This window comes from Colletotrichum fioriniae (genome assembly GCF_027942845.1).
Source record: "Colletotrichum fioriniae strain IMI 355084 chromosome Unknown scaffold_14, whole genome shotgun sequence".
Classification (NCBI taxonomy): domain Eukaryota; kingdom Fungi; phylum Ascomycota; class Sordariomycetes; order Glomerellales; family Glomerellaceae; genus Colletotrichum; species Colletotrichum fioriniae.
Genome location: NW_027076850.1, coordinates 151,347 through 168,866, shown reverse-complemented (window position 1 = coordinate 168,866; position 17,520 = coordinate 151,347). Strand labels below are relative to the sequence as shown.

At 54.4% G+C, this 17,520-nt stretch overlaps 6 protein-coding genes across 6 annotated transcripts; 3 read left to right on the top strand and 3 right to left on the bottom strand.

Moving 5' to 3' along the window:
• Nucleotides 1–1,044: 1,044 nt before the first annotated feature.
• N0V96_010239 (uncharacterized protein) lies at nucleotides 1,045–2,559 on the top strand (the record flags this gene model as incomplete). The annotated part of the gene is made up of 1 exon (XM_053198907.2): nucleotides 1,045–2,559. The coding sequence occupies one exon, from the start codon at nucleotides 1,045–1,047 to the stop codon at nucleotides 2,557–2,559; it is 1,515 nt and encodes a 504-aa protein (XP_053043652.2).
• A 1,949-nt stretch (nucleotides 2,560–4,508) lies between these two features.
• On the bottom strand, nucleotides 4,509–8,823 carry HST2 (Sir2 histone deacetylase Hst2; the record flags this gene model as incomplete). Its single annotated transcript, XM_065758886.1, has 6 exons — nucleotides 4,509–6,251; nucleotides 7,169–7,287; nucleotides 7,370–8,073; nucleotides 8,126–8,258; nucleotides 8,311–8,424; nucleotides 8,481–8,823. 6 exons carry the CDS (start codon nucleotides 8,821–8,823, stop codon nucleotides 4,509–4,511), a joined length of 3,156 nt encoding a protein of 1,051 aa, XP_065612409.1.
• Nucleotides 8,824–10,250: 1,427 nt separating this feature from the next.
• On the top strand, nucleotides 10,251–10,993 carry YSA1 (ADP-ribose diphosphatase; the record flags this gene model as incomplete). The annotated part of the gene is made up of 3 exons (XM_053198910.1): nucleotides 10,251–10,283; nucleotides 10,351–10,684; nucleotides 10,755–10,993. 3 exons carry the CDS (start codon nucleotides 10,251–10,253, stop codon nucleotides 10,991–10,993), a joined length of 606 nt encoding a protein of 201 aa, XP_053043655.1.
• Nucleotides 10,994–11,043: 50 nt separating this feature from the next.
• On the bottom strand, nucleotides 11,044–11,937 carry N0V96_010236 (uncharacterized protein; the record flags this gene model as incomplete). The annotated part of the gene is made up of 2 exons (XM_053198911.1): nucleotides 11,044–11,781; nucleotides 11,845–11,937. 2 exons carry the CDS (start codon nucleotides 11,935–11,937, stop codon nucleotides 11,044–11,046), a joined length of 831 nt encoding a protein of 276 aa, XP_053043656.1.
• Nucleotides 11,938–12,969: 1,032 nt separating this feature from the next.
• On the bottom strand, nucleotides 12,970–14,529 carry cys2 (Serine O-succinyltransferase; the record flags this gene model as incomplete). The annotated part of the gene is made up of 1 exon (XM_053198912.1): nucleotides 12,970–14,529. One exon carries the CDS (start codon nucleotides 14,527–14,529, stop codon nucleotides 12,970–12,972), a length of 1,560 nt encoding a protein of 519 aa, XP_053043657.1.
• A 468-nt stretch (nucleotides 14,530–14,997) lies between these two features.
• Nucleotides 14,998–16,185, top strand: N0V96_010234 (uncharacterized protein; the record flags this gene model as incomplete). The annotated part of the gene is made up of 2 exons (XM_053198913.2): nucleotides 14,998–15,697; nucleotides 15,752–16,185. 2 exons carry the CDS (start codon nucleotides 14,998–15,000, stop codon nucleotides 16,183–16,185), a joined length of 1,134 nt encoding a protein of 377 aa, XP_053043658.2.
• Nucleotides 16,186–17,520: the final 1,335 nt, after the last annotated feature.

The window sequence follows — 17,520 nt, the reverse complement described above, 5'->3', positions numbered from 1 at the left end:
TATGGTTGTCTCAAGAACGAGGTGTGGTCTCTTGGGTCTCTGCCCGAAAGAGCACCTACATGAAGGGTCTATAATATTGGCCGGAGCATCGCTACATGACTCCTGAAATCGGCGTGAACTGTATTCATATAAGTGACAGAAGAATAACTGCCAGAAGATTGTTCGAAGTGGGAATGCGCTTGTCCTCGGAGACTTTTAACTGCTTTTCGGGTTCTTATCTAGGACGTTAAGTCCGAGGCAAAGCTGCGCGATTGAAGTCTCAAAGACCCGCATCTCAGGGGAAACGTCAACCCTGCCTCGATCGCGGATATATCCCGCCTCACACGGGCGAAACCCACATCACTCAGAGATGGAGGTTTCAAAGGATAGGTTGACAGCGGACCGCAGGCGGCCCTTGAACTGTAAAATATGGGGTGTCTCAGCGCCGACCGGCGACGAAAAGCTCGGCCTCCAGAGTTTAGGACCACGCATCCCACGGCGATATCGCCGGTATGCCGCGCTCGCATCCCGCAGTCCGCAGTCCTGCTTCTTTGAGGTGGGTTGTATCCGGATGCGACAAAACTGGAGGCTGGTTCTCGTCGAAACAAGTGGAACTGGTGATAAAACGACCCATGGTGTCCTGTGCTGCTATCCCCGCTACATGAATCAGATTGGATAACGTCGATGTCACGGATCAATCTGTGGCGAACCTGGTAGCTACTATGGAGTTCATTGTAAGCGCTTGGTGGGCCTGGCTGCGTGGCATCGCTCCCGCCGGCCTACAGGCCCAGGGAACATTCATCTCCGGGGCCCATGAGCTTCCCGCTTCAATGACACCCTTCTCAAATTCTTGCGGTAAAACGACGGACTGCACAACTCTAAAGTCCGGCTCACGATGATATCGCAGATCTCTGCTTGGCAGATGTTCTGAGATATAAGAGCTTCATTCTCCTCCACTCTTTCGGTATCGGAATCCTTTGATCTGATCATCAATATCGCCAGCATCAAACAACTAGATCTCCCAACACTAACAACAAAGTGTTAAGTTCCCTCCATATCAACACCATGGCGGTCCAAGACGAAAAGCGCCAGGTCATCATCGTCGGCGGTGGCATCACGGGCCTGACGTTGGCGTTGATGCTACAGAATCTCGGAGCCGACTATGTGCTTCTCGAGGCTTACGGAACGGTAACACCCAACGTAGGAGCTAGTATCGGCTTGTTCCCCAACGGTCTTCGAATACTCGATCAGCTCGGTTGCTACGATGATATTCTCGCCAGAGGTCAGCCTGTCGAGGAGCATATTGTAAGGAACAGCATCACTGGCAAGCGCATCATGACCCGCAAGTCGAGGAGCCTCATCACCAAACGACACGGCTACCCCAATATCTTCATGGAGCGTTTCGAGCTTTTGAACGTGTTGTACGAGCACTTGAAGGACAAGAGCAGAATCTTTGTCAACCAGAAAGTTAAGAGAGTAGAGAGTCTCAAGGACAGCGCCTTGGTCTACACCAAAGACGGCTCCGTCTTTGAGGGACAAATGGTGGTCGGCGCAGACGGCGTCCGCAGCACAATCAGACAGGAAATGTGGAGGAACGCCGATGACAACAACGACTCCAGCGCCATCCCGGCCCGCGACAGACAAAACATTCCCTGCGAGCACGCCTGCATCTTCGGCACCGCCAAGCCCATGGCCGGCGTGGCACCGGGCCAAGTCGTCGGCGCAAGCGGGCCGGGCACCGTGGCCGGCTGCATGGGCGGCCCCAGCGGCGAGGTCTTTGTCTTTTGGTTCTGGACGCTGCCTGAGGACCAGCGTTCGTACCCGATCGACGAAATCCCGCGGTTCACGGAAGAGGACAAGCAGCGCGAGTTCGGCCGCAGCGTTGACACCCTTGTTGCCGACAACGGCTTGCGGTTCCGTGAGGTTGTGAAGAACCTTGAGTACAGCGGCGTCACGGCCCTCCCGCACTTTGTCATGCGGCGGTGGCACTACGGACGTATCGTCATCCTCGGCGATGCGGCGCACAAGTTCAACCCGCTCGTGGGGCAGGGTGGCAACAGCTGTATCGAGTCCTGCGCCTCGCTGGTCAATGCCCTCCAGGAACAGAACATTATCGGCAAGGGTGTCTCTGCCGCGGCAACCTGGCAGTTGCCCAGCCTGAAAACTGCTCTCATGACTGTTGAAGAGCAGCGTGTGGAGAGGTTGGCACTCATGGTCGAGCAGTGCCAAGAAGCCATGCGCATGTCTGCTTGGGATACCTGGAAGGGCCGCTTGGTGCAACAATACATTGCGCCCCTCTTGCCGCTCGCCAAGTGGCTCAACTTCTACAGCGACCAGATTGCCGGTGGCCTGAGTTTGAAAGGTGTGAAGCCGCCTTCATCGGATCACGAGTGGCTCTACAGCGATGAGAAGACCGCGGAGGAGAAAGCTATGACTCTGAGCAGAGCGAGCGTCATCGCCACGATTCCCGTCGCTGTCTTGACTGCTTTCGTGGTAGCGCGAGTCCTTCGCCAGGAAAATGGTTCTGGCGGATCGATGCTGCTCTCGCGGGTGATGGAGAAGATTTCTAGCTTCCGATGATGGAGTCATGGGGGACGCAAGGACTGAGGTTAGGGCCGCTCCCCTGGTGATGGATCCTCAAAAACTAGATGATAGCCTGTTTTCTTCTTTCTTTTAATAACCGCATTGTCCATGTCTCATCCATCAATTTCTTCGGTCTTTTGTTCTAGAATTGGACAATCAGCAGCACATCAGCGTTGAATACCTAGTAAGATATTTACCCCAAGTGTGATCCCGGCCTAATTCATACACTGCAACACGAGACTTGCCGGTTGGCTTTGCCCGTTTTATAAAAGGTACATGATGCGAGAAACGTATTGGCGGCCCGAGTCCTCGCTGCCCGATTTGGCGCCATCATAACCTACTTACAGACCACAACGGTTCGAGGCGTTGATATCGTATGCCACACCGAACTTACACCTCTCGACATCAAGTGGAAGTATCTAATGGGTCAACAAGGTGAGCCAGTACATAACGGCTATCTAGTCACACGGAATATGCCATAAAGAACGTTAGAGACCCCACGGAAAAACACCGCGCCTCCCTCAGACGTTTCATCGTCCCTGAAATTGTACCGTCTATAAGACAACTCCATCTTCGGCATTCTTTGAAGTAAGGTAAGCATCCTGGTTCCCTGGAAGTTTCAAACGGGGAAGCCTAACAGACGGGTAAAAGCAGGATAGTGCCACTACCCTTCAACTTACCGAGCAGAGGAAAATTCGTGAACCACGGAAGATACGGACACCACCACAATGCGCCTCACCTTAGCCCTCCTCCTATTCCTCCTCCTCACAGCCTGCGCCGCCGACTACATTGTAGTCCAAACCCGCTGCCGCTCTTGGGATCCCGCCTCCTGCGAACGCCAAGACAGCTTCTTCCACTTCAACGGCGGCCGGCAATCCATCAATGCCAACCAAGGGTGCCGCAACGCACACTCCCGAACGCTCCTAATATCGATCTGTCTCGATTACGAGACAAAACGCGGGCACTTTCTCTTCTCGCACCAGGACATCCGGTGCCTACGGCTCCTGCCCAAGATTGTCCACCAGCGATGCGGGCACGGGTGGTTCCGGTGCTACAGCGGGATGTGGGACGAGACGCCGTGTTTGAAAGAGCCGGAGGAGGTGCCGATGGAGGATATTGAGACGTGATAGATTGGGGTTGTATTCGCTGGTTTTGGTGTTTGGGAGGTTCAAATATTTCTGGGTGAGGTACTGGTGTTGCGTCACGGGTGAGAATGCTTGGGCTAACCCTTTCGCGGTGGCAGATTGCGTCGAAACGAGTGGGATGAGATATCAGGTTGAAAGGGGTCTTGAACCAGGCGATGAGCAGATATTGCAGGAGCTTTGACGGGCCCGAGATATTCAATCAAACGTGATCAAGGCTCAGATATCATCTGTAGGTGACTAAATGTTGATTAGCGACTTGACTTGACCGCCCGTAGTGTACTCCTTGTTAGCTGGATGATGCCCCACTCTTTCATCTGAAGGTCTATTCAAGGTCAGAATTATTCCTCGAGACTGGGGCGAGAGGTACTTAGGCCTGAAGATCTCAAGTTCTTTCATAAAAGGTCGGGGGAAGGTGGCCGAGGGGCATGATGGGGGGGTCTTTGTATTAACCTGAAAGTCCTCGAGCCACTGTCAACCTGACCTTTTGTTTGATTCCCTATCGGTGACCTTTGTGTTTTTTCTTCTCTTCATCGTGAAGCAAAATATCTTCCTCGCACGTACAGGATTGATAAATAGTCAACAAGTAATCAACATACACACGTGGGCGAAGAGATCAAAATAGGGACGAGATATACACATTTTATGTACCACTTAAAAACAGAGGCATTGAGTGTAACCAACGCGAATCCGCGATGTGGGTATAAACGAGATACAGGAGACTTGACCGCTATCTAAGGTGCGGTTGTGACCGTGTGTCGTAACGTCCAGGGGAGACTAGGAGTAGGTATCGTTGGTGGAAGATCATAACTTTGAGTCACCCGATGACGGCTTCTCCTCTTTCTCTAAACTCCCGGGGGCTTCTTGTGCTGTCGTAGAAGCAAGAGCCGGCTCAGCCTTGGCACTCGTCGACTCCTTGTCCACACCAGCAGCAGGCGCGGACGTCTCCTCATACCGAGAAACTCCACTCAGCAACTCAGCGCTTTTCGGGTCCTCATGCTTCATCTCAGCCACAGGCGCAGAAGCGTCGAAGACGATGGCAACCTCGTCAAGAGGCGTGGCCGCGCCCTGTGCCGCAAGCTGAATCTTCTTCTTGGCCTCGATCCGGAAGTCCTTTGCGTCCTGCGGTGCGCCTTCAGATCCATTAACGGTTCTCCCCTCGCGGCCGCGATCATCCTTGATATCCGTGCCAATCTCGCCCCCCTGGCCCTGGATCGCCTTTGACATTCTCTGCACGACGCCCGCGGGAATACTCTTCTGCGCGTCCTCGGTGTCGCTTCCGCCGTCTTGCCGTAGAGGGAAGCCGACTTCTTCCGTTTCCTTGGTGGCTTCCGCAGCATGCTCCTCCTTTTCGTCGTCCTTGTCGTCGTCGAGCTTGAGCGCCGTGTCGACGCCCTCGGTAACTCTCCGAATCTCCTCCTCCAAATCATCCTCGCCTTCGCCAGCGGCCGACGCAAGCTGTCTCTTGGCCTCCTTTTCGCCCACAATACCGCGCCAGAGCGCCTCTAGCTCATCGCCCCAGCCAAGCAGGGCAGCAACCTTACGAACTCCAGCATCACACGTCCCCAACTCGACAACGTCATCCGCCCTGCGACCCATTTGTCCCACCCGTTCCCTGTTGAGCAGCAACCGCGGCACGCCAGACTTCGAAGCCTCGGCTAGGCCGGCAAAGGGGTAGACTGAGAGGCTCGTACCCATGACAACTATCAAATCAGCCATGGCGGGCAGGTGTGTATTATCGCGGAACGCCTCCGGCAGCGCCTCCCCGAAAAAGACAATGTCCGGCTTCACAAGCCCACCGCAGGAATCGCACTTGGGCACGTTTTCGTCCTGGACGTGCTTTTCCATTCGGTCGGCGGGGAACGTGTCCTTGCACTCGATACAGCGCTGGGTGGCGAAGCTGCCGTGCGCCTCGATGATCTTGTCGTCCGGCACGCCGGCGCGCCTCTCGAGGCAGTCAATGTTTTGTGTAAAGTTCATCTGCAGGAGACCCTTTTTCGCGAGTAGGGCGATGAAGGCGTGGGAGACGGTGGGGTGGAACTTTCCCGGGTAGAGCTCCTTGGCGAGGTAGTAGAAGGGCTCGGGGTGCTTGCGGAAGTAGGAGATGTCGAAGACGGCTTCGGCGTAGGGGAGGTTGAGGCGGGCTAGGTTGGCGTAGAGGCCGGTGCCGGGTGATCTGAAGTCGGGGACTGGGAGCGGTTGTGTTAGAAACTTGCAGAAACTTGGTCTCAACGTCAAGGGAGGGCGCATACTGCCAGCGGCTGTTGAGATGCCGGCGCCGGTCAGGACGGCAATCTTTTTCACATCGCCGGACTTGATGTAATCAGCAATGGCCTCCAGCGAGCGCGACTCGAGCGTCTTGGGCTGGACGCTGTCGTCCAGCATCGTCGACTCCTCGTTACCCATCTTCTTGCGCGGCCGGTTGGAGTTGGGCCGGCCCTTGGGGTGTTTCTCGCGGCGTCGGCGGCCTATGATGGGCAGGTTGGCGGGGTTGGTGAGCGGGGATGGCGGGGAGAAAAAAGCTGGTTGTGCGGTGAGAGTTGCCGTCTGTCTTACTGTCAAGAGAGAGGAGTATACGACAAGCGTGTGAGGTATGTATCGCTTATTATCAGAGTAGCTCTAGGGTGTTGTCTCGGTCTAAATGCGAGTGTAGCCTAGAAAGTGACGCAAAGCAGGGGATATGTGTGGATGGATGGTTAAAGGCAGCTGTTTGCCTCGCTGGCGACTCACAAAAAAGTCGTTGGTTCGCTTCGCCGTTACATCATGCGGCGACCCCACCCCCGCCATCCCTCAGCGTCGTGCTCAGGCGTTTGGAGCTCTTATCGCTATCGGATGAGCCCTACGGCGGTGGCGGACGGCGCGGCCAAAACCGGGAATACGGGCAGGCAACTTGGAATGGTCAGCAAATGCTCATTGGGTGTACATTTCCATCTATCAATGACTTCGAACCTTGCCATCTTCGGGATGATAATGACAATGAAATGGGTATGATTGGAAGTGAAGGTAGTAAAGAAATATCATGGTTTTGGCATAGTCCACCTTGGGTGCAATCTCGGGGAGAATGAACATATCAGCTTGGATTTCGCCCCTCGTCAGGGACAAATTTCAATGAGACCGGAGCTTCTGGCCCTTGCTTACTCGCAGTAACCTGTCTCATCCGTGTAACTTTCCCTTATGGGCTTTTGATTATTGTAAAATTGAGAGGACTGTATGTAATATGTATATCTCTCTATATCCTGATGACTATGTTTTTATTCCGTAAATCGACGTCTATCCCTCGACAACAATAGGGTCCATGTCTAGCGAATCTTGTCTCTAGGCAAACGATAGGCAAACGCAATCGCAGTACCACCAATAGCCATGACAGTCGCAGCCATGTACGGCAGACCGAGCCATATGCCTCCTGCTGAGTTGCCAGCTTTCAGCAAGCCCGATATTACCGGGGCCGAAACGAGCAAGCTCACTTGTTCCACCCAGGTGATGGCCGTGTTCAGGGTACCGATCGTGTGCGGCTCGACTACGGCGTTGAGGATGGCTCGACAGATATTTGTGTAAACGGTTCCCATGGAGAAGATGATGAGGGCTATGTGAAAGTCAGCATATCCGGGTGTTTGAGGACCGTAACCAGCCAGATACAGATGGTAAGGTAACGAAGGCAAACATACCAGTAATTAGAAACCAGGGTGCGAATGCAATGGCGACCATGAAGCACCCGATAGCCAGGAGGATGCCGCTCATTCGGGTGAGCCAAAGGTCCCGAACAAGAGGATGCACTCCCGTGCGCTTGGTGATCAGCCAGCTCAGCGCGGGGAGAATGGCGAGCAGCATGACCATGTTTGTGACCGTTGAGACGGTTCCTAAGAGCGTTGCCTGCGTGTCGCAAGGATTGGTCAGATAACGAACCACGTGGCATTTGACCGAGACGGCGCGACATCGAATTACCTTTGCCCAAGACCAGCCCAACAAGTTGTGCACGTATTGCGACATGATGTCTATCTTGACATACTTGACTATAACTGTGAGGTTGAAGCCGAGGACGAGGGAAATCACGCTCTTGGACTTGATCAAAAAGGCGTAGACATGGCCCATGTCATTCTTCACGGCGAAGATGATCTGCTGCTTGAGTGTGCGCTTGTCCCTCGCGTCTTCTTCGGACCGCGAGAGTGTCTGCTCGACCTCTTGATCGGCGGCGCGACGGAGATCCAGGGTCTCTGGAATGAAAGGCGGCAGGCATGTGCCGATAATTAAGAGGACCATGCCGACGCTGAGAGGCAGCCATGGGTTCTTGCTCAAGAGGTAAGCGCTGAGAGGCGCAACTACAAGCTCTCCTGCAAGCGCGATTGCGCCAATCTTGTAGTAAACCGCGGTCCTGATACACGTGAGCTTATGAATGGCTGATCTCGGCAATGGACGAATCTTACAGGCTGGAAATGGGGACGACGTCAGAGATCATGGTCCAGGTCATGGCTTGAATCATGCCTGCGCCTCCACCAATGAATTGGAAAGCTGCTCCGAACCACATGGTCCAGAGAGGGAGAACGTTGGGCCACAAAACTGTCGTCAATGAGCAAAGTTCACTGGTAGCAGAGATATGTATGTGACCTACGGGGTAACAACATCCAGGCGAGCTCCAACGTAATGCCGAGCATGGCCAAGGACAGGACTGGTCGGCGGCCATACTTGTCTGCAATGACTCCGTAGGGAATCGCAGTGAGCAATGCTGCAAATGCCAAAATTAGCCGGTTCCGATAGTTGAGGCTAGATAGTGAGACATACACGGGACGCAGTCGAATGAGTTTTGCCAGCCTTTAATCATGGCTAGCTGACCCTGTACATCCGGGCCCTTGCAAACATCGTCGTCCTCCGCCGAAATGATGTGATCGGGATGGCGTTGGCGACAGATGATTTCTTCCATGAGCTGATATGAAGGCGGGATCTGAAGATAGGCGCCAACTTCAACGATAAGAATAAACGTCATTGCCAGACCAATGACCTTTAGCTGGTATCTCCGGCTCGGAGCGACTCTGGGTGGCAAGTCGTGTGACAACAACGGTGTCTCTTCTTCAGGCCTGCTTTCGATGTCGCCATTGCGGTCGTCAATCGCTTTCGTGGGTGCCATCTTGGAGCAAATGCCGTCCCAGACGACTAAAAGAGTGTTTAGAAAAAGACAAAGAAGCCGACAAAAGAAAGAAAATTGGATATCTCAAGGGAGCTTGAACAAGTATAAGTCTGCGTTGAAGCCAGAGTCTCGAAGATCACCAGGTGCGGTGCCGAGGGTGGTGTATTGGTGTCAATCCTTCCAGGAGAGGAAGGTCGATGAAGGGTATGCGAGCGTCGCGTCGCTAGCCAGTCGGCGGCCCTCAACTGTAATACGGAGGAATTGGACCCTGGTCGCGGACCGCCCAAGTTGGCCAGTCCCTATGGCCACGCTGAACCAACGACAAATGCGAGTCAGACTGCCTGTTGAACGTCACAGAGATTCCCCTACAATTTGATAGACATGACAAGGAGAGGTTCTGTGATAGCACGTTATCGTGTCCCGACCCAAACTTGCAGTAATGTTCCTCGCTGGCCTGTTATGTCTGGCGCAAGTACGTATCTGTACGGCGTTGACACTAGTGGTCGTTTGGGCTGAATCCGACCGGTTGGTAATCTAGGCGGCGCGTCCTTGCCTGCGTACGGAGTACCGTAGCGCATGCAGTTAGTCGCGGTGGGAACGCAACGTCAAGGGCCTCGTGCGTCTTACATTCATCGGCGCAATAGCAGCCCGAAGACGCAAGTTTGCTCGTTGATTGACCTTGACGCCGTGCGTGCTTTTCGGAAGCGATAACGATTTCGATTTTTTCCCGTTCTCTCCCTCTCGGATGAGTCCTTCGGAAAGCTTTCTCCGAGGACTCTCCGACGATCTGTGGATGGGAGGTTCGTCCAAACGTCCATGACCGTAAATCTCCCACTTCGACCCGGCGAGTACTTTTCGGGCAGGGGTCCCTTGGACATTTCCCGACTTGGGACGGTGGCCAAAAGCTTATTAGCGACTGACGTGGTGACGCGTCCAGGAACATTGAATTAGAATACTGCACTACGAGGGCTAAGATAGAGTTCTCGGACCGAGGTCGCTGTCGTGCGATTCGTATCGCAAGACATAACGTCTAAGAGGGTGGAAGAGACCTCGCTGCTGTCGCTATTGTACGACGCAGTATCCTTGCGAGACTGAATGTGTGGCCGACATTCTGACTGCATACCTTGTCTGCAAAAGTCTCGAAGCGAGTATGCATCGCCAATGGTCGTACTCAAGCGATGACTGAACATGATGTCTGACAACACTTGTCGTTGGAAATTGATACTGGTCTTGCCTCCCAGTATTCAGGCGGAAGCAGGAGGAAGTGGTGTGATGACTAAGGGAGGCTACCCCCGCGGGGTCGCAAGCACCATCCAGCCCAGAGCAGTGACAGGAGCTACCCCGCCATCCCGCCGAAGCTCCGACGCTTTCTCCTCCAACTCCCAGCCCAGCCCAAGGTACCTTACGTTAGCATCAACACGTCCACAATGTCTGCCAAAGTGACCGCCACCGGCCCTCTGGTAAGCCAACATAACTGACTCCAAGCAATCTACTACATCGTACCCTATCTGACCCATAGAACCGCAGGGCGAGGGCGAGGCTCGCTGGATCAAGCTCATCAAGATCAACTACGACGACCAGAACGGTAACGCTCGCACCTGGGAATCCGCCGAGCGCCGCACCCGCCCCAAGAACGGCGAGATTGACGGCGTCGGCATTGTCGCCATCCTCGAGAAGCCCACCGGCCCCGAAATCATCCTCCAGAAACAGTACCGTCCGCCCATTGACAAGATCTGCATCGAAGTCCCTGCGGGACTCGTCGACGAGGGTGAGACGGCCGAGCAGGCTGCCGTCCGCGAGCTCAAGGAAGAGACTGGATACGTTGGCAAGGTGTCTGAGACCACGCCGATCATGTTTAATGGTATGTAGCATCTCAATCAGGTCATTTCATCCTATGGCTGAGGCGCAGCTGATGTCGATTTGCTTTCAAGACCCCGGCTTCTGCAACACCAATCTCCGCATGATCCATGTCACCATCAACACCTCCCTCCCCGAGAACCAAAACCCGAAGGCTGAGCTGGAAGAAGGAGAATTCATCGAGGTCTTCACCGTGCCGTTGTCGAACTTCTGGGCAGAGTGTGTTCGTCTGGAGAAGGAAGGCTACGCCATCGACGCTCGCGTGGGGACCATTGCCGAAGGCATCGAATTAGCAAAGAAATTCAAGCTATGATGATGCTGCATGCTTGAGACTTGTTACACCTTTCATCGTGCTGTCACAACTCATAACTTGCCCTCGCGCCGGAGTCCATCCCAAAGAGCCAGCGCCGCGAGACACTTTGCATCCCGCGCGCCCTCCCGCCACAGATCCTTCATCGGCACAAGCTTCAACGTAATCTTCTCCCCGTGATCCCGTAGCCCAGTCAGCTTGCCGCTCCATTCCTTTAATTGCTCGCGAGGGATCTTCTTCTCGTGGCTATACAGCGTCACAAACTCATCGCACCCGCCGGCAGAGGGGTACATTGCCTCGGCCAAGCCCTCCTCGGCTTCATTTCCATCTGATCTGCCCGCGCCCGCCAGCTCGCTCAAGCACGTCAGCTTCGATTCATGAATCTCCAGGCCGAGCTCCTCTTTAATCTCCTTCGCCGCCGCACCTGCGAAGCTGCCGCTGTCGTCGACCATGCCGGCGGGTAACTCCACGAACGAAAGGCTGCCGACAGGCACACGGGGCTGCACCGTCAAGACGACGTAGCGCTCGTCGCTATCAGGCGGCGCGTCGTCAGGGATGAGTATCACCAGCATGCCGACACTAGGTCCGCGAAGGAATACGCTGGCAGGAAGTCCCTCTCCCGCCTCATTCTTGACATCGGCCTTAACCTTGAGGAAACCGACGCGGCCGGAGCCAAAGATGTCGAAGGTCTGAACTGAGATGCCGCGTAGGCGGTAGGGGTCTTGGTGGAATGGGTGGTCCTTGCTTTTGGCTTGCAAGCTTAGGGAGTTGTTGAGGCCCTTGACCCAATCCTATCTTGGCGGTCAGCGCTGTTCTTGACCTCTAAGGGGAGAATGCTGGGATCAGCTTCCCACGTTGAAAGGTCGGAAACCTAAGAGTTGGTCTTCTGATAGGCCATCGGGAAGCTTGACTTGGATCCCGCTCTCTTTTAATGTGATTGACGACATGGTTCGGGCGATGAGACTTGAATGCGCCTTCGGAATGCTTGGTCGTATCAAAATTGATCGGAAATGCTTCACTCTTGGTCTCGCGTTGAGCCGGGTTGGTCGAAAATGAAGCGCGGCTACACTCATTTCTTTGAGATGGCCATGAAAGATGCAATTCTACAACCTTTTGAGTGCTGATGTATATGAATTGATTGACGTCAGGCCAATGAAGGTGATTGGCGGGGCTTCCTCCGACTTACTTTAGTGCCTGCCGGAAGAGCTTTGACCGGGGTTGCGGACAGCTTACCCCTGCTAAACCCAGAGGCTAGCATACCTAGTAATTGAACTTTCCTACCTTTGCTCCATCCGCCATTTTTTTAATATTCATATTGTTGTTCGTTTGCACGTTGTTGGGATTGCTTATCCAATTCGTTAGTCACCTTGGACGAAAGTTCTGACAACGGAATGAGTAATGTATTTCTTAGGAGACTTCCACGAGGTAGACAGCCATTCCAGGTCTAGCATCAGCCCACGCTAGGTCTCTAAACCACAGGGCAACTTTTCAAGAGCTACATAACTATTGGAATGCATGGTGTTGAACGATGATGCCACAGTTCGATTCATGCCCCGGCGTAGCCACATGATCTAAGTTGCTGGTGCTGGTCGGGAATTGACCGATCGTGGCCTGCACACAACTGATTATACACATGAAGCCCGAAGGAAGGTGTATACACGACTCAATCTATTTCTGCTAACAGCAACAGCAGGCGCTTTTCCAGGTCGGTAGGGCCGATGGAACTAGCTGGGTGATGGAATGGTTAAATGTTCGACAATCCGCCTTCATACATCGACTGCACGACAAGCTCCAAAATGGAGGAACTCTGATCAAAAATCCACAAATGTCAATGCTTTTCATGCCTGGATGCTGTACATGGCTACCTATGCAAGTGGAATATTTCCTCAAGACTTATTTCATGCAGTAATCATTCCCTGACTCCAACAACTTTATATACATTCCCGGCCGCTGGATTGCCAACTCCTTTCCTGGCTGATTCATCCCAAGAAGTTCTTCAGGTTTCCACCAATGTTCTTAAGATCCAACAAGAATGTGTCGTGTCCAAAGAAACTCATCTCCTCACTCAGCTCGTAGTGCGCAACGTTTCTGTTGCCTGCAAGCTTCAATGCCTCGGCCACTTCCCTCTGCTGCCACGCGGGGAAGAGGATGTCACTCGCCACACCGATCACAAGAGCAGGGGTATCTCTGAGAGGCGCGAGGCCTGCGATCAGGTCTTCCGGGGGCCTGGACGAGACTTCGACGGGCTGATCGGCCGCGCCGGCGTTGGACTCTGGCTGCTCCACGTAGGGCTTCTCGGGCAGCGTGAGACTGCAAGCCGCGTCGTTGCGCGCGGGCGACTCTCCGGACTGCAGAAGCTTCTCGCGCTCTGCCCTCCTCGCGTTGGCAGCAACCTGGTTCTCCCTCCCCAAGTCGAAAAGATCCATCGCCTTGCTGACATAAAGCAGACTGTTGGGGTCGTACGTCAAGCAGAACTTCTCGCCGGCGTGGTCCAGATACGTCTCAATCAAGAAATCAGGGCACAGCGCGGGCGGCTTGCTCGGGTCCGCCCTCCGCCTGCCGAACCTCTGCTCCCACTCCGGTCCCGATCGATACGTGACGGTCGCGATCTCGCGCGCGAGCTTCATCCCCGCGTGCGGCGGCACCCTGCCGTAGTAGAACCCTCTGTTCCAGTTCGGGTCCATCATCAGCACCTGCCGCTGCGTGTGGCGCATCGCGATGCTGTAAGGGTGTGACCGGGCGCAGCCGCTGATAGAGACTATCCGGCCGACGCGGTCCGGGAAGAGGACGCCTGCGCCGAGCGATTGCATGCCGCCCATGCTCGAGCCGACGCTGGCGTAGAGCTTGTCCACGCCGAGGCCGTCCAGGAGGCGGAACTGCGCGCGCACCATGTCCTCCATGGTCAAGATGGGAAATCGTGTCGCGTACCGCTGTCCGTCTGCTGGGTCGATACTACTCGGTCCTGTCGAGCCGTAGCAGCCTCCTATTACGTTTGTGCAGATGATGTGGTATTTGTCGGTGTCCAGAGCCAACCCCGGTCCGATGAACTTCTCCCACCAACCGGGCTTGGGGTTGCTTTCGGTCGAATGGGCATGAGACGACGCCGAGAGGCCAGTGTGCAAAAGAATGACATTGGACTTGTCGGCGTTCATCTTGCCCCACGATTCATATGCGATGTCGAATTCAGGAAGGACACCGCCCCAGTCGAGCAGGAGAGGGTCCTTGCAGTGGTATATCTCTGTTGCGCCAGCGGTATAAGACGGCTCGGGGCCGCTCGACTCGTACCGTGCCTCGAGGCTCGCAGATCGGTTCTCGAGGGCGTCGAGGCATGGAAATGCCATTGCCGGGTTTGACGCATCGCCGGGGCTGTTCGAAGCCTTCCGCGCTGGCTTGGAGTGGAATTGGTGGGCGCATTGTCGGTTGCCAAGAGGAGCTGCCGCGGTGACTTTTGAGCTCCGGAAAACGGAGGGAGCTTGGACGCGCGACGCTGGTGCGCGGGCCTGGCGAAGGGTCTGCGAGGCGATTCTTTGGCACTTCATCACGACAAATACGGACAAAAATTGGCAATTGGGAATTATGAAAAGTCTAAGACCATCTTTCAGGTCACTTGTGACAGAAATATCGACGCCATCGGCTCTCGGTTTGTAAGCGGGAGCTCCTCCGGTGACGACCCATTGTCTTCAGTCAGTGGCTAACGATGGTGTAATTTCACGTGATGATAGTCGATAAGAGTTTCTTATCGCATCGAGCAGGGGTCCTGTCAGTGACATTTCTTAACCCCACCATCAGATCCACCTCCCCACTGACGTCAATTTAAGCTGCAGGCCTCCGTGCACCGACCCCGAAATGAACCTTTGAAGTTGCCATGAGCTGACGTCGCCTCCACACGTACTTGGGTACCACAACCACGAGATCCCTACGAAACCGGCGCCTACACATCTTCTTACCCCTCTTCCCACCATTCCTCTTTCTACATTCCCCAGAGTATTCCTCCCGCGAATCCGTACATGTCTTTCTTCTCCCAATTCCAACAATACGCCGGAACCTTTGTAACAGTAGCAGCCGGTGCCATCATCGCTAGAGCCGTCGGCATCATGCAATCAGACACACAAGACGACCACTCCGGGCCGTCCCCGCAGGAGCCCGGAAACTACAAGCCCTCGCACGTCGATGTCATCGTCGTTCGCGTCATGCTTGAAAAGGCCTTCAACTTCCCGCCTGAGATCCTAGATCTCATCATCGACCAGGCCGAATACTGGCCGCATTCCGAAGCCAGCATCTACCACGCAGTCACACCTCTCCGCGATGCCCTCCGCGTCGTCGGCACCACCAGAGACGAGAACAAGTTCATCCTGCGGTGTCCACCCATCGGATTCCTCGACTTCAAAAAAGTCGGCCAGGCATTCAAGACCGCGCCGCTCCCGCCAAAATCGGGCGATGGGTCCCCCGTTACGGAGCCGCTCCGCAACCTTACACTCCTCGAACCCACGTCGAGCCCCACCGAGATGGTCACCGAGGCCCCAAGAGAATACTTCACGGGGTCCATGAAGGCGCCGCCTACTTTGACCCACCCGGTGCGGAAGATAGTCTTCAAGTTGCGGAGTAAAGATCAGGGCTGGGGTGGTGGACACGGTGATCGTGGGTCCTACCGAGGATCTTGGTCCTGGTTCGAGGCTGGTCTGGAGAAATTTGACAAGGAGCGTACTTGTAAGCTATCCTTCTGCTCATGGAATGAAATCCTGTCAAATACTAATGAAACAGGTGATGGATCCTGTCAGACAGCAGCGGAAAGCTCGGATAGCGAGTCCGAAGAGGCACCTTTCACCAACGAAACGAACCTTTGCACCTGCGGCCTTCAGTCGATATATCCTCCAGTCCTATCGACCGCTGACGGGAAGCTCGCCTACTCCCATGGCATGCACCCGCTCGAAAACCTCAAGATACAAACCAACAAGACTGCTAACAGGGACTTTATGGACCATGAGGTGGTATGGTTTTGGACCGACGACATCCACCCCGAGTCGCCCGAAGCCGACCGGCTAGCTGAGATAGGCCGGGGCAAGGGCACCGGGACTGGAAAGTTTGTGCGCAATTTGAAGCTGGGAGATGTGGTCACGGTATGGGGCAAGGCGAGATTTGGTGGCTGGGCCAACTACGTGGAGAGCGTCAAGGTTGAGATTTACTGGGCTGTTTGAGAGACAGTTATGGTAGCGTTTACGATCCGCATTAGTCTGTACACTATTCCTCCTAACACTTACGATTCATGACTACCGTAATGTAACTATCGCCGAGCACAGCGATCCTTATCAGAATGTCTGCCTTGGAGTAAAATCCGACTCATAGCTTGTTCACGCCACTCATGCCTTGGCAGACCATCATTTAGTACCCCTCATCCAACACAGTAAGCCCATCGTAACCCAACTTCAGAACCCCGGTATCCACGATAAAGACGGCAACAAGTACCGTACGACTTTCGCTCCTGGGGTTTTCTCCCACCGTGCGATGGCAGCCGGGCAGCTCCATGAAGCTATCCCCCACCTCGTACACCTTGGGCGCGTTCCCGTTCATGCCGTTCAGAAGTTTGCCCTCAACGACATTCACCACGACAGTAGCGCCTGCGTGTCGATGGGGAGGGGTGGCACCGTTGGGTGGGTAGATTACTTCGAGGCCGACTATCGATTTTCCTGCGGCGTTGGGGAATTTGTAGTGGTATAGGACTTTCACTGTTCCGCGGGGTCGAGTTATACTCGACGTAAGTCAGTACGTAATCTAAAGGGTGTTGAACTGTTTGACTAACTTAGCTGTCTGACTCTTGTATTCGATTTGTGGGATGACTTGTTTCCGGTGTTTAATATTCCTTCTCCTGATGGTCCAAACCAGACGAAAGAAACTATAACAGCTAGAAGACACTCTGGATAAATAAATTGAGCACCAGCGTCGGACATAATGAGTAAGGTTGCCGCTAGCTCACCCCCGTCTCCATTCTGCAGAAGCCCGACCCGGGTCGCCGCCATCGGGGAAGTGGATACCTGAGTTGACGGATATCCAGGCGGGCGATACGTACTTGCGGGTACCCGCAAGGGCCGTCAATGAATTCCCGCCCGAATGGGTTCCCGGGAGGAGCATCAGCCACTACCGGAGGGATAAAGCCAGCAAAATAGTCCCCAAATTCGCAGGGGAAAACAATCGCATAAGCTACCTTACGCCATACAACAAGTGCTTTTCTGTAGCACGGCAAAGCAATTCACACTCAAAGTACCTGCCTCTCGTTACTTCGTTTAAGGACCTTGGACCCAAGCAACAACCGCAGCTCTGGAAGCGCCCTGACGAAGAACATGAAAGCGTTCCAGATCATGGGCGAAAACCAGTCTCCCAGGATTACTCTCAATATAAACATGCCAAAGCCCACACTTACTGGGGCAGAAATCCTTGTCCAGGTCAACGCTGCCAGAGTTACTGGCGATGAACTCAGCTGGCCCGAACTTTACGAAACCACATCCCGGATCCCTGGCCACGAGCTGTCAGGAAAT